Raw genomic sequence first — 15,393 nt, 5'->3', positions numbered from 1 at the left:
AGGAACTCAGTGACCCTCCAGCTCAGCTGTGAGTCTGTCTGCAGTGCAGGCAGCCTTTCATCCACTGCAGTCTTATTATCTCTCGCTCTTTTTCTCTCTCCCTTTCTGACTCTACATCCATTCCTCTCATTTGTCTCTCACTATCCCTCCTTTTTTTCCGCTTTCCCTTCCTTTCTCCCAGCTACTCTGTCTGCAATCCACTCTGAGCTTCCTCCCTCCCCATCCTTCTGCTCTATCATCTTACCTCTCATATATTTTTTGTACACATAAGACAAACAAACTGTGGAGGAACCTCTTGTTTGCAGCCATTATTTGCCGGTTTCAGTTCCAAAGGTGGAGTCTGACAATGAGGAGACGGGAGAAACAGGAGGAGAGAACAAGTGTGGGAGGTAGAGAAAGAATCTGGGAACAGATGGTCCAGTTGAACACAACATGCCGCTGCAGACGAAAAGCACATCTGCCAGAGCCCCTCTTTCCCGGATCTGTTGGACACAATATAGAGGGCCAGGTTTACTAAGAAAATGGCATTGTGCTAATGTGGTTTCTGCTGAGTTTGCGGCCACAGTCTGTGTGTGTTCAGCGTCTGATTTACTGTACTGGAGCTCATTACGCAGTCAACTCGTGGACTGCGCCTGGTACTGCCCTCCAGACACACACTGCCAGTAAAGAGGAGCTCTTAAGTTCAGAGGTGGGATTTCTATGAGCTCTTTAGCATATATGTAATTATTAATACATTAGCAAAATGGAAATGAAGTGTAAGACAGATCAAGGACTACACAGGGTACACACAGCACCACAATCAGTGGGGGGATAGAGAGAGGGAGACAGGTGGAGCAGGTGTTGGTGGAGGTTGTTGATATGGATGTTAATGCTGAAGTAAACGTGCGACGATTCCTGTGCCTCCTTTTCAGAGGCCGATCAGTTTCCCTACAAAACTGATAGTAGACCTCAGTAAATCCAGCCTTGGACCAGAGTGTACAAAATATTAGCAACACCTGTCCTTTCATGAAATTAATAGACTAAGTGAATCCAGATGAAGGCTGTGCTCTCACAGCGCTTTCACCTGCTAATCTATCACAGTGGTAAAGTGTAGAGGACAGAGCAGAAGAAATTTCAAGCTTTGAAGTCGAGACAGTTGCAGCCTAGACTTTCTTTTAAGAAACTGTGCAGGAAGTCTGAGTTAGTTCGGGTTTCGTTGCAGTTGATGTGTCATTTTCAAAATGATTGGAGTTTCTTACAGGCACAATAAGTCAAAGCGCACGTCTAGTGTCTCTGGCTCAGCATCTTGGGGTACATATTTACTCTCCTAATCACAGTTTTAGCTAACACATTTCCCTTGTTTTCAACAATATCAGAAAACAAGGGAAAAAAGAAAAAAATACTTTGTCCTTGGAGCAGTTAGAAAATATGCCATCTCTCACTGATATTTCAATGCAGCAATTTTGGATACATTCTGCTTTGTGCCATTGGCCCCAATGAGCTGTAGGAAACAGCGACTGGATGTAGACACTAGAGGCCTCCAATTAGTTTGGACCTATATCATTTTAAACTTTAGTAACTCACAACGACCCACACTGTAAAGCCACCAGATAACCACGAGGTGACTCACAGTTTCGGCTCTGGATTTAGTTTTGAACTGTGATCTAATCAGTGTAAAAGCAATAATAAACTTAAGACTCATTATCCCTCGCTACAATAAGCAACTGTCATATGAATATATGAGAATGAGAGCAGTTGCCATTCATTCTCTGCACTTTTGTTTAGGTTTGGTTCACTGTTAAAGACTTTGAGTAAAACCACCTGCTTCGCTCATCATGAAGCTTATTTATGTCGACAGCCATGAGTTTAGCAACCTAAGAGCATTATGTCTGCTCAGGATCAGAAAACACATCTGGGCTTACCATCTGATATTTCTGTGTTTTGGAAAAATGGTCTGGAAGAGATTAAAGGTAATCCCTCAGCTGGCCTCTGACACCTCTCAATTTACTGACTATGCCCCTTCACCCATGACCCTGAGTGACGCTGCAGCTCACTCGTCTCTCCCTTCTTGCAGCACGTAGGCTGTGATCGTATCCTTGGCTCGGACGTTCGCGAGGACCGATGCCGGATCTGCGGGGGTGACGGGAGCAGCTGTGTGTCTGTGGAGGGACTCTTCAACGACTCGCTGCCCGAAGGAGGTACACAACTAAAACACATCAGCACTAATCATCTCATCAGTTTTCTTTTGAGAGCTGCTGCCACAGAGGTTTCTGCAGAAAGAGATAAAGATTTTGTCTGTCTTGATTTTATTGGCAAGCGGGCAGAGTGGGTTAAAGTGGATTTGGAACAGTCTCCACTCTCTTGAGAATCAGATTAGGTTAACGTGAGGCATTTACCACGAGAAGTTATGCAACACAATCGTTCTGTTGTCTCAAAAATGAGCACATGCAACGTTTGGATTCTGATACTTTCGAGTGTGAATGTATCTTGGAAAGTTGCCCAGCAATGTGAGTTAGGATACCCCAGACATTCAAAATGTATCGTATAATTGTTCTTTCACATGCAAACTCTGTTCACAGCAGCATACTGTTACAGTTATTTATTTGATAAAGCCAACAAACTCCACATTGCTGCAAGACAATCATTTATTTCAGCACCTGCTGTAAGGGGTATTTCTGATGAATGCTGGAGATAAATGATGTGTATATACAACAGTTGAGAGTTGATGCAGCCCAGATTTAAAGTTGGCATTACAGATAGTAACAGTCACTAGTCCCATCCATCATTATGTCTCCATCAAGCAGTTTTTTTATGACCACAGGGGACAAATCTTTTAGTATTATGTCGGTGAATTCTTGCGCAGTCCTTTGAATCCTTACTGGAAGGCCTTACCTTTCAGATTTTTCTATCCATCAATAGAAGCTTTGTGTATGGTTTACAGCAAGATATAACTGCGTCTGCATTGAAATGAAACAACATATTATGTCTACTAATTAGGTGGCCAAGGGGAACATATACATGAAAGAAAAGAGCGGGGCTCAGAATCGACCCCTGAGGTAGGAAATCAAGCTGCCAGTTTTAGCAGAAAAATGCCAATCAGAGAGATGTGATTTCAATCACTCGAGCTAAGCCACGTAGTCCAACATGATTATTAAGTCAAGTGAATAAAATGTTATAATCAACAGTATCAAACGCAGCTGTAGGGTCATAAAATACTGGGGGATACTTCAGGGAGGCCGTTTGGCACCATGATTGGATCTATGTCGTAGATAAAGGTAAAAACATCTTTAGATTAAGATTCCATTCGTACCTTATACAGTGAGGAAATGAAAAGTACAGTCACTTAAGCAAGCTCAGTATCACAGATACACATCATCTATGGTTGCCAAGCCAAGCCAAGATCCCCAAGAAGACAAGGCAAGAACTCCATGAATAACTCTTAGCCCATGAGGAAGCACAAATAAATATACACATATATGTGCCATACACGTATATGCATACATATATTTATCCACCAGCCACTCAAGGACACGTGGCAGACAGATTTAGTTGAGGTCCAACCAGTGTGGCTTGAGGTCCGGCTGCTTTTGGATCTATTCTGGGTTACATTTCTCCCCACAACACCAATTTCAGACTTTCTCACCCAACTGTCAACACCACTCACCCCCTTCCAGGATTCCTCAGAGGGGACGCACCCTGAACAGGCAGCTGCGTTGTGGACCACATTGACCAGGCCAGTCTGTCAACCCTAGCTGAAGTCTCAACTACCCTCAAAATATCTGACATTATCGTTGGCCTAAAAAAAATCTGTTTGTAAGGCTGAAGTCGAAATGTTGGTGGTTCGTCGTGTGTGATCTGGGGATTGTGTCTATGGTCAGTGCTGCTATTAAAGCTGCAGCCATTTTGTATTGCACTTCCCGAAAGCTGGGGAAATTGCAAGAGACCAGTTAAAAGAATTGTCAAAAACAGTGTAGCAGAGTTAGAGATGTCCTGACTTTTACTCCCTACTATGGGTCCAACTCCGAACATGCTGGCTCCTACAATTTCCAATCCTACAATAAAGGCCTGGCTCTCAGTCAGTGTTCCGATTCATCGCGGAGGTGTTAAATGGGGTTTAAGTCACGGTTCAAGATATGTACAGGAGTGTCAACATACTTTTGGTCATATAATGTCGTATAAAATCCGCCAAACTGAGTTCATTTGAGTTTAAACTACATACTTGACCTGTCAAAAGTCCTAAAAGTCTAAACTCAACTTGCGACTTTGTCAAAACTGCAGCATCTCATCTCTAACTAAACTCAAACTCCAGGGCCAGGATTGGAGATTTATTCTGGGCACAGAAAGATTTATGACTGTCAGAATCACTCAGTCATGTCTACAACAAGCTTTTAATTTCTCTGAACTCCTAAAGCCTTTAGCCAGAACTCTGCTCAAGTGATTTAAATATGGTCTGGGACCAAGCCAAACCATTGAACTCACACTGTAAAACAGTGAAAAAAAAAAGAAAAGAAAAAGAAATGAAAATACATGAACGACCAATGGAGTTCCTTACATCCCATTAAAGTGAAGTTTCTGTGTTACTTAATTCTTGGTCTGTACTCTCAGCTTAGAAGCAATAATATCCCCTTAAGTCTCTTCCCATCTGTCCAGCCTGTGGCTCTGGTAGGCGGTGAGGGGTTACTGAAGTGTCAGGGGCCGGGGGTTTGCAGCTCCTTAGCTGTCTGTTTACCACACAGGTCCCTGATTGTTAACAGAAGAACACACTCTTCTCGCACTTTTGCTCTCTGTGTGTCTGTGCCTGTGGCCAAAACCCTCATACTCTGTCCCACTAATCCTCCATGCCTCCATCTAGAAACCTAAAGCAGGGTCAGTCCCACCTCTCAGAGCTCCACAGAGAGGTCACGAGCCAAACCTCTCCTTTCCTCTTGTGGTCAAAGCGCTGGAAGGAATTGTTTCATTCCTTCATTTTTTTTTATTCCTTCTGCCTCTAGTGAGGCTGAAGTTATTTACAGGGCTGCAGTGGCCTGCTGGCTGGACAGCAGAGCAGAGCTGAGAAAAGCAGAGCGGGGCCAAGTGAAGGTGAGATGAGTATAAAAAGAATGGGGACAACGGACCAAAACAGATGGAGGGAATAGAGAGAAGAAGAAGAGAGTGCAGGCCAGGTCTTGGCCAAGCTCTCGCTCTCTAGCAAAGAGCCGAGCAGGGCAGCTAAGGCCGGCTGCCCAGGAATGCAGCTGGAATCTGAAGCCTCTGCTTAGTCCATCGGTGTCCCACAGAGCTTAACACTACTCATGCATCGCTCCCCCTGACCCCCCAGTGAATAAACCTCCTTCACCTTACTTTCATTTTTTGACTTTGTGTGGGTCTGTGTGTGTCTCAGGTTATGAGGAGGTGGTCAGAATTCCTAAAGGATCAGTGTTTATCCACATACAAGAACTCAACATCTCCCTCAACTACCTTGGTAAGGTAGCATTCAAACTGATGTTTCTTATTGCAATAAGATGTGTCTGAATGTCTTAACCTCTCCCAGAATACTCCAGCGTTTTGGGAAATTTGCTGTCTTTTATTGTTTCAGTTTAACATCTCTGCATCAACAGGCCTTTTTCACATCAGACCCTCTGAGTTGCTATAGCAGGAAAAGCACAGGTGTTACTAAGAACAGTGATAGCTGAATGCCTTTTAGGTGCTACTCTTTCAGCTTGAGTGTTCTGGACATTACTGGATAACCGGAGGTTTTCCAGTTCTTACAAATATGCTAACATTGCATGAATACAAATTTAGCTTTAACGCTGGAGGAAAGGGGAAGATGTTAGCTTTTAGTCTGCTTCTTATGATAAGTCCATTTATTTCTTCTTTTTACTTTACTGTCTCCAACATATTTCTCCCTCCCCTGTGTCCCAGTGCTGAAGAGTAAGGGGGACCAGTACTTTATCAATGGGAAGCTGACCATTGACACGCCGCGCAGGTTCGATATTGCCGGTACCGCCTTCCACTACAGGCGGCCCACTGACGGACCAGAAACTCTTGAAGCTCTTGGACCAACGAATATGACCCTGATTGTCATGGTGCGAATAGAAAGAAACCCCAAAACGGGTCCTCTTAAACAAACAAACAAACAAAGTCCAAAAACTTCCATCAGTGTGCAGCGTTAAATGTTTGGTTGTGTGTTCGTGTAGGTCCTGGTGAGGGAGGAGAACCCAGGGATCCACTATCGTTTCAACCCCCCTCTGAACAGGGATCCTCTGACCGGCTTTTCCTGGCACTACACCTCCTGGTCACGCTGCTCAGCCCTCTGCGCTGGAGGTAGACACACACACACACACACACACACACACACACACACACACGCAAACTGTCATTTAGAGGGGCTTTGCATTAACCTTAAACATAACCACTACATGTCTACTCCAGGTCTTCAAATCGAATGGTTTTTCCTGAAACAACGTTTGATTCCCAACCATGTGTGGTTATTCCTCATGACGTCATTGTGTGAACAGATTTGTGTCCCTGTAACTTGATTCCACTCTCATGCCACAGATGTCACGCTAAGAGTACGGATTAAATTGCTAAAACATCTATTTGGGTCAGTTACAAAGATTAGTGTCAGCTACTTTGGGTTAGATTTGATTCATTTAAATGTGGTTTACAGGGTTGTTAAACGGCTTTGGAAATTTGCTTATTCAGGAAGACTCCTTGAAGTCACTGCACCCAGCCAAGAAGTAGTCTGGCCCCATCTCTCTCTCACATGGATGTACAAACACACAGATGCCTATGAGAACGCTGCTGTAGACGAACACTGACCCAGGCAGGCCATGGGACTGAAGCGTTTGTGGAATCCATGTTGAGGCCAGAGGCACTTGAGCAGCTCGCAGGCTCTGAGGCTTTTTTGGAGATATCACACACAGTCAATCTGCCTTCTCATCTCTGGCCTTTGTGAATTAATGATCCGTGTTGCTTTACCTGAGAACAGCTAATTTTCCCCTCCAACAAAACATGTTCTTCCACTTGCGGTAATGTGAAGGGCAGGATGTGAGGACGTGGAGGGTGAGCATTTAGCGAGGTAGTGGCAATTTTTTGGAAATTAGGGTACTTTTGTTGTGAAATCTTTTTTCCTGAAATAATTTCAGGCATCTCATTTTCACACAGTTAGAAAGTAGGAGCCCGAGTCAATGTTTCTTTGTATATATGAGGTGAAGAAGCAGTTTATCAGCTCAGGTTTTTATAGGACATATTTCTTATGTTTGTAAATTTTATAACGTACATGTCACTTGAGACAAGAGATGAAAAGTAGCCTCTTTGGCCAAGACCGTGACATGGAAATTAAATCAGTAAATATCAGACATTGTATCTCTCCTTTGATGGTATTTTTGATGCGCTTTGTAACACATCTGGAGGATAGACTTTTATTTTTGCTGCCAGTAAACCGCAAAAATGCCACCAGAGTAGGATTGGACACATGTGGCCACAGACACATGTTGAGTTTTTAAGTGGAATTATTTAAAACTTACCCACATAATTAATGTCAACAGTGTGGCAAGTTCAAGTGTGAGTTCAAAACAAATAACATGTCCTTTTACACATTTGTTCCATGCTGTCTCGCCTGTGGTCAGGTGTGCAGATCCAGCAGGTGGTGTGCAAGAAGCAAACAGATCACTCAGTCGTCTACAACCACTTCTGTGACAAGAGGAACAAACCCAAAGAGAAGAGACGATCCTGCAATACTGAGCCATGCTCCCCAAGGTGGGTCGTTTCTCACCGTTGTCTTCATGTATATAAATGTATCTCTGCCTGAGTCTTCCTACCTATGATTTCTGTTTGTACAGTATAATTACCTTCTGTAGTGCTTCCACACCATATTATTCAATGCAAATGAGGAAGTTAAAAACAAACTAAGGGCTCCTCTCTTCCCCTAGCTGGTGGACAGGAGAGTGGTCAGAGTGCAGCCGCAGCTGTAACGGTGGCCTGCGGACACGGGAGGTGTTATGTAAAAGGAGGATATCTGGGACAGAGGAGAAGGTCCTGGATGACTCAGCGTGTGCCCCCCTACGCCCCTCTCTCACTGAGCCCTGCAGCAACCACAGCTGCCCCCCTGAATGGCTGGCCCTGGACTGGTCAGAGGTAGGCAGACATCTCCTGTCATGCATGTGGTCTGTATGCAGTCCTGCAGTGTTTTTTAGTCAATTCATGGCTGAATTTCAACCAATACTTGAGTTTTCTGCAGAATTCCACTTGGATGAAGCAATAGTTTATTTTCCATTTGAACCTAAGAAACCCAAACATCTGCCAGGAGAAAGTAAGAGTACCTAAACCATGAAATGCACAACAGAGGCACGGAGCAGACAAATACATCACACTGAACATGTTGTTGCAGTCATGAATGCATATTGTTACACTTGTCAAGTGGGAATTGTCTGACCTATTTTTATTTCTGACCGTTAGTTTGAGAAGTCTGTGGGAGTTAAAGGGTGTCGTTTGTCTTTGTAGCTGTGCAGACATGTTAAAAACTCTTTTAAGACGCGTCTTGTTGACTTTTTCCTGTGTTCTTTAACTACAACAGGCCTGAAAAGTCCATCCTCTCATATCCCACTATGTTCTTGGAGAGAAACTCTTTTCTCACAGTTCAGGTTGAACTGAAACCAAATTAACTGGTGTCAGAAGTGCTGCAGTGTTCAACTTTACTCTGACGTCTTGTGTAATGTAGTGATGGCACACACTGAAGAGGAATTATGTCCAGCTGATTTACAGGAACTAAGCAGGCTCTTGACCTTGTTTCTTATACAGCTGCTGCCCTCTGCTGAGTGGATTAAGAAGATTTCTTCTTGCATGCTTATGACCGCACTGACCCCCTGCTGCACCCTCCCCTCGCCTCCATCTCCCTGCCCTCCTGCCTGATGTTTTGCCTGTTTTCTCCCTCCTCCTCCATCAGTGCACGCCCAGCTGTGGTCCTGGCTACAGGCACCGTGTGGTCTTGTGTAAGAGCGGGGAGAGTGGTGACACGCTGCCAGAGTCCAAGTGCCCCAAACATGGCCGGCCCACCTCCAGGGTGCGCTGTAACCTGCAGCGCTGCCCTCCCCCTCAGTGGGTGATGGGTCCCTGGGGAGAGGTGAGACAGGCTTTTGGTTTACGGTTGCAGTGGGACATTTTTATACAACTCAGTGTGTTTTGTACTTAAAAACAATCCCCAGTTCAAATATTTGTTTTGCTGAATGCATTTATGCGTCTTAGTGTTCTGCCAAGTGTGGTCTGGGTCAAGAGATGCGTTCGGTGCAGTGTCTGACCCACACCGGCCAGCCGTCCAATGAGTGTCTGGAACATCAGCGGCCAGCAGCCATGCAGCAGTGCAAGAGCAAATGTGACCTCAGTCTGCCCATCAGTACAGACAACCCCGAAGGTCAGAGCTCAAAACTCACTCCATGCAGCTTCTCACGTTTCATAGAAAGAACAATTTTTGAAGCGCTGAGAGGGTGTCATCAAGTCAGATTTAACTTGAAAATATCCAACTCAAAGTGCAGTGAGTATAAAAGTACGAGCTGCCAATGCAGCTTGTGATAGTTATCTGTGCAATAGGATATTAGTGACCCATTGTAGTTAACCGTACAAATTGATGTGTTTGAGTATTTTTAACTCAAGCATCAAGAAGTTAATTAATTCTTTAATCCACAAGCCAATTGTCAGAGGATTTCTGTCATTCTTTGAAAGTAGTGAAAGTCTTATACAATATAATATATATATATTATATAATAAAATGGATAAAAGGGATTATATGCTTGGTCTTTTGACTGACATCCCTAAAGGATGTGCTGTGAAAATGTATTATTCTAATGTAGTAATGAAGCTTTTTCTTGTTTGTCTTCCTGCAGAGTGCAAAGATGTGAACACTGTGGCCTACTGCCCCCTGGTGCTCAGGTTCAAGTTCTGCAGCCGGCCATATTTCAGGCAAATGTGCTGCAAGACCTGCCAGGGACACTGACCTGGACACCATGAAACTCAGAGCATCCACCTTTGGGTCACACTCACAGTAAGCCTGAAAACCCTCCCACTGAGCCTTGTAACAGCAGCCCTCGCACTGACTCTGTCAGAGGAGTGTGAGATCTAACTGGGACGCTGTTGGACTGACACCTGGTCCTGTAACTGTTAAGAGGGACCTTTTTCCAGCCAGAATCCAAACCAGACGCCTCTCCGGGCCGAGCAGCGTTATACATTCCACTGGAGGGAGGGCTGCTGAAACCGAGAGAGACAGAGAGAGGGAGAGAGTGACTTCCCTCCATCGTCTTTTAGGATGGACCTTCTCTCTCTGTCTTTCGAAACAATCCCTCTGTTGTAATATTTTGGTGCTACTATATTTCACTCTGGCCGCAGAGCTGGTCGCAGTACTCTCTTAAACCTGTTTGTTCACAGGTGATATTTGTTTAGTTATGAATTTAAAAATCCACTTTGTAAAGAAAATGATTTCCAGATATCTTTGCCCATGAAAAGGAATATCTTATGCTATAAAATGAAAGATTTCTATGTTATCTAATAGTTGTTACTTGACCACATTGTTTTATGCCATTGCTTTGTTCCATATCAACGTATTCATCAAGTCCTCGCTGTTATCCAGCTGAAGTATGAGCAGAGTTTGATTTGCACAAAGTGTCAGCAGTCCGAGGACTTTTGTATTTTATGTCTGTTTTGATGTGATTTGACTTGATGCCTCTGTGGAAGCTATAAATGTGTCACTGCAGTGAACCCGCCATAGTCTTGCCATTTTGGTTAGGTGCTTAAATGCTTAAATGTTATCAACTCTACAGTAAACCAGTGCTTCACGGTGCACAGGACACACAGACACTGCCTTAGTAATGTGAGCAAAGCCAGTGCTGACTCACCAGGACATTTTCAGATTTTAGGATGTTATTTTGTGTTGTGGCTGCAGACTGTGGCAGCTTGTGCATAAAGTCTTCAAAAAAGAACTTTAACAGCTCGGCTCAGTGTCATTATCTGAAGATCCCTCAGCGCGGGGCCTTGCTGTTAATTTCTTTTCTTTTTTTTGGGGGGGGGGGGGCGTTATTTTTGCCACATGTTACCACTCATTCAACAGTGCTTGTAACTTTTACTGTGAGTGGAAATTCAGAGCACAGTGAGACACAGTGAGTCAGCTCTGCCAGCAGGAACAGGTCCAGTAAGGAGGAGTGAAGACCTCTGACCGCGCTGCTTTCTGAGAGGTTTTTATAGTAGGAGTGCTAATCTGAGGATGGATTTACACGCACATAAAAGATCTGATTTCTTTGTGGCGCAGATCTGATGTATTCATGGCTGTCTGCAACCATCATTCAGGCTGGTGTGAAAAGATTTCTGCCACAAACTTTTATAAGTTAGAGCTAATTTAAACCTCTGGTGTGATATTTTTTTGGCCACTTGGGGGCAGTGGAAACAGGCTATAAACGGTGACATATCACCTTCAAGTTGATATGGCAAAACTGTTGCTTATTTACTCGTCCAGCAGTCACTGAGCAACGTTTGCTTTCACTTAGAGCCATTTTTCTGACCACCCTGTGAATCGAAGTGCCACCTTCACTCTCTTTTAGCTCTGCTTTTGGTCTCCACCACCTCCTGAGGCAAATATTTTGCTCTTTAGCTGCTACACACTCCACTATGTTCACCAGTTAGTTGCTAACTGCTTCTGTCTGCTGTTTGGAGTTGAGCAGCTCGTCTACGGTGGGGTTTTAAATTAGCTGCCTGCTGAGGACAGAAACAACGTTATGAGTGGTGAGAACCAGAAAAAACCACAAAGTTACAGTCTGACAGCTGAAAAATGAGCTGAAACTCGCTGTAAAGCTCCACAAAGCCAAGAGGTTCTGTAGGTTCATCAGTACGAGCGACTCCTTTCATATCGTCACGTTATTTTCACGTTGTCATCTGATATACTGGTGTTGATCATAGCTGTTTTAAAGAATCACTCATGTAGATGATGACTGATCAAAAAAAAAGAACCTGGAAATGATCAGCCCAAGCAGCAGATATTTTGGCAGATGTGTGAACCGACGTCATCTCTTTAAGGACCCAAAAAAGGGAGCGTGTCACCTGACCGACACTTGTTGTACGACTAAATTTATTTTACATTTTTACTGACTCTTCCTGAAGAAGCAGATTCAGCTCTTTCTCCATCCTGCAGAGAACACTTTTAGCACTGCTGCGTCAGACATCAGTCATCGCTGTGACGTCCACTGTGCTCTGAACTCTGCTGTGGTCGGACTCTTCACACACATTCACACTGAACACCGCTGATAGCAGCTCTGTGGAACACTATATGTCACATAATTTCATTGTAAAGAGAGGAAGCTACAGTATGTCTTTATGGGGATTAGCTGCAATGTTTGTTTGTTGTTTTCTTGTGGTGCTTTGGTTTGGATTGGTGCTATTAGTTCACTGTCATCGTTATTCAGAAATCAATTTTGAGCCTTTTGTAATAGTATTAGTCTGCAGAGCTGGCCTGAGGTGTAAGACTGCAGCTTCCTTTTTTCATTTTTATCATAATTTAAGCTTTTAATTTACACTCCTGGACTTGGTTAAAGGGCCAATAATGCAGCCCACTGGGAAGATTTTAGGTCAAATATTGTGAAGATTTCACATATTGGCCTCTCCAATCACTCTGAACAATGTGGGGATTACAAAAATAACCCATTTTTGGTGGCATTAAGCAAATATTTGGGTTGTGGGAACACCTTGACATATCTCAGAACAAATAACTTTTAGGTGCACTTAACCAAAATTTGGGGTTATTAGATCATGGGTAGGGTCTCAAAAAGTCTAAAGCTCTGCTAATATATCCACGTGGAGCATGTAAGCAGATATAAGAATATTTAATTTAAAAGTTCTTCATCAGCGTGTACAGCCAACTCATCCCTGTTGGAAAAAAAAGTTGGAAATACCAGTTGTAACATTTTTGATTGCACATACCATTTCAGAAAATATTTCACAGAGTAATAACCGGAGATTTTTCCAGTTTCCAGTCTCAAAGGCTTTTTTTTTCTCTGTAACTACCGGTGCCTATAATAAAGGTTCACACTGAGTAGTGAGCCTGTTTTATCTGAGTAAATAAGAGGGGACAGTACTGGTAATTGTTGTTTTTGTTTTTCACATTGCTAATTATAACATGACATGTACTGTATGTTGTTCAATACTATAGAAGATGAATCCATTTGTCCCCCATGTACATCTTTTTAAAAGGAAATATTAAATTGATTAAACATGGTGCATCGTTGATTCCAAGAAATGAGATCTGGTCATTGGAGCCTCCTTCATCCATGTGGTGTACTTATATTTGAATCAGTACTACAAACATTTGGCCGTGCTGCTTTTAAAATAGCATCCAGACAGAGGTTGAGATCATCAGTGATGGTCGTCTATTTCTGGATGTGACAGCTCTTATGGAAAAGATGAAGCAACAACTTCTTCCTGTTGTCTGAGCGAGGCTGAGAAATGCCTCATGACAGAGGGCGAGATAGGGTCAGTTGATTTTGTGTGTGTGCGTGTGTGTGATTTTACATGTATACTCTGTTGTACACACTTCAGGCTAACACAACAAGCACGAAAGAAAACAAAAGTTTGTGATAGTGACATTTTTGGGGTTCCTTGATGGGCAAAAAAATTGTTGTGACCTTTTGTTACTGTTTGACTTTAGTGACTCCTGGTGGTTGTATGAAAAAAGACATCTTGTTATACAGCGATGAACCCAAACACTTAGTCTGCAACATATGATTACTAACATTGTCAGTTCATCTGTTGATTATTTTCTAAATGAAGTGATTCATTGTCTCATGTCTTGTTCTATATGTCCAACAGTCCAAAACCCAAACATACCCAGTTTACACTCATAGAGAAAGGCATCAAATTTGAGAAGCTGGAAAACCTCACATTTTTGTCAGCTTTGCTTTAAAAATTCATTCATTCATTCATTCATCTTCTATACCCGCGTATCCCTTTCGGGGTTGTAGGGGGCTGGAGCCTATCCCAGCTGGCAATGGGCGAGAGGCGGGGTACACCCTGAGCCGGTCACCAGTCAATTGCAGGGCAACATAGACAGACATTCAACCATTCACACTCACAGTCACACCTATGGACAATTTAGAGTGAGCATGTTTTTGGTCTGTGGGAGGAAGCCGGAGTGCCCAGAGAGAACCCACTCATGCACGGGAAGAACATGCAAACTTCACACGCCCGACCTGGGGATTGACCCAGAGACCTCCTTGCTGTTAGGCACGCGAACTACCTGCTGCGCCACCGTGCCGCGCTTTAAAAATGACAAAAACAATTATTTGATTATAAAACTGGTTGCAGATTATTTTTTCTGTTGATCAACTACTTGGCTAATTGACTAATCACTGAAGTTCCATCCACCAACACGATCACAGGCTCTGAAAGGAACACAAAGTTTACATACATACACATACATTTCTAAAGAATGACTTCCAATAAACAGACTGAACAGATTTATGAATAAAAGAAGCCAAAAGAGACACAAAACAACCACAAAAGGCTGCAAAATTACCAAAAAGATGCCAAATGACCACAAGGAGACTTAAGACAACCAAAAAGAGATTTGAAACAACCACAAAGATGCAGACTGACCACACGATGCAAAATCTCAGTTAGACACAAAAAGCAGTAAAACGATGCAAAACCACAAAGGGTTGCAAACTGACCTCAAAGAGATGAAAAACAACCACAAAGAGACAAAAAATCTACCACAAAAATATGTAAAATGTCACAAAACGACCAGCCAGCAACCTACGACTGTAAGCGAAGTTGTAATTTGTGTCTCTTTTGGGTGTATTGGTCCTGTGTTGGAGGGGTGGGGGGCCTCTGACATGCCTGTGTGACTATTTCAACTTCCAAATAGCAGATATGTATTGATATGATTTCACATTAGGATATTAAAAAAAGTTGTTTATTTCATTCATTTATTGCAGTGAATAAACAATGTAGCTGCTAATAATGTGCACTTTAAATGTGATACTGAACACATTTGTACTTCTAAACAAATGTGGCCCCTTCTTTAACACTTTGCCCCAGCCTGCCCCTCCACCCCCGGCCCCCACACCCTTCCTTTTCAGAAGTTTCTAAACCCATGCCTGAATGAATCAGAGCAGATTCTCACTGATCTACGTTTGCCATGCAGGTACTTGAAAACCTTCTCACTCAAAATGATATAAAACACAACCAACAGTTTGACACCTCCACACACACACAACACACACACACACACACACACATACAAACACACACACAAACACAAACACGCACTCTGTGTGACCCTGCATCGATTATGATGGGCGTTGGAAGCAGCAGCCTCTCTGAACACAAACACACGGTGAAGTAACCACAGCCTGGGTGGAGCCGGCAGCTGACAACTGAAACACCATCATTTGGCAGCAG

General features: G+C 43.3%; 1 protein-coding gene across 2 annotated transcripts in view; it reads left to right on the top strand.

Annotated features, from left to right (window-relative positions):
* The window catches only part of adamts10 (ADAM metallopeptidase with thrombospondin type 1 motif, 10), a 42,457-nt gene extending 29,251 nt beyond the window's left edge, over positions 1 to 13,206 (top strand). For both annotated transcript variants that reach the window (XM_076727033.1, XM_076727034.1), the window contains 9 exons: positions 2,054 to 2,177; positions 5,360 to 5,440; positions 5,881 to 6,044; positions 6,156 to 6,282; positions 7,590 to 7,719; positions 7,893 to 8,097; positions 8,906 to 9,082; positions 9,205 to 9,370; positions 9,840 to 13,206. In XM_076727033.1, the coding sequence (XP_076583148.1) occupies positions 2,054 to 2,177; positions 5,360 to 5,440; positions 5,881 to 6,044; positions 6,156 to 6,282; positions 7,590 to 7,719; positions 7,893 to 8,097; positions 8,906 to 9,082; positions 9,205 to 9,370; positions 9,840 to 9,949 (1,284 nt within the window). In that variant the 3' untranslated portion in view covers positions 9,950 to 13,206. The remainder of the gene's footprint in view (positions 1 to 2,053; positions 2,178 to 5,359; positions 5,441 to 5,880; positions 6,045 to 6,155; positions 6,283 to 7,589; positions 7,720 to 7,892; positions 8,098 to 8,905; positions 9,083 to 9,204; positions 9,371 to 9,839) is intronic.
* Positions 13,207 to 15,393: the final 2,187 nt, after the last annotated feature.

Source organism: Chaetodon auriga, chromosome 3 (genome assembly GCF_051107435.1).
Source record: "Chaetodon auriga isolate fChaAug3 chromosome 3, fChaAug3.hap1, whole genome shotgun sequence".
Lineage (NCBI taxonomy): Eukaryota > Metazoa > Chordata > Actinopteri > Chaetodontiformes > Chaetodontidae > Chaetodon > Chaetodon auriga.
The sequence above is the reverse complement of the archived record's forward strand: the minus strand, read 5'-3'. Positions and strand labels throughout refer to the sequence as shown.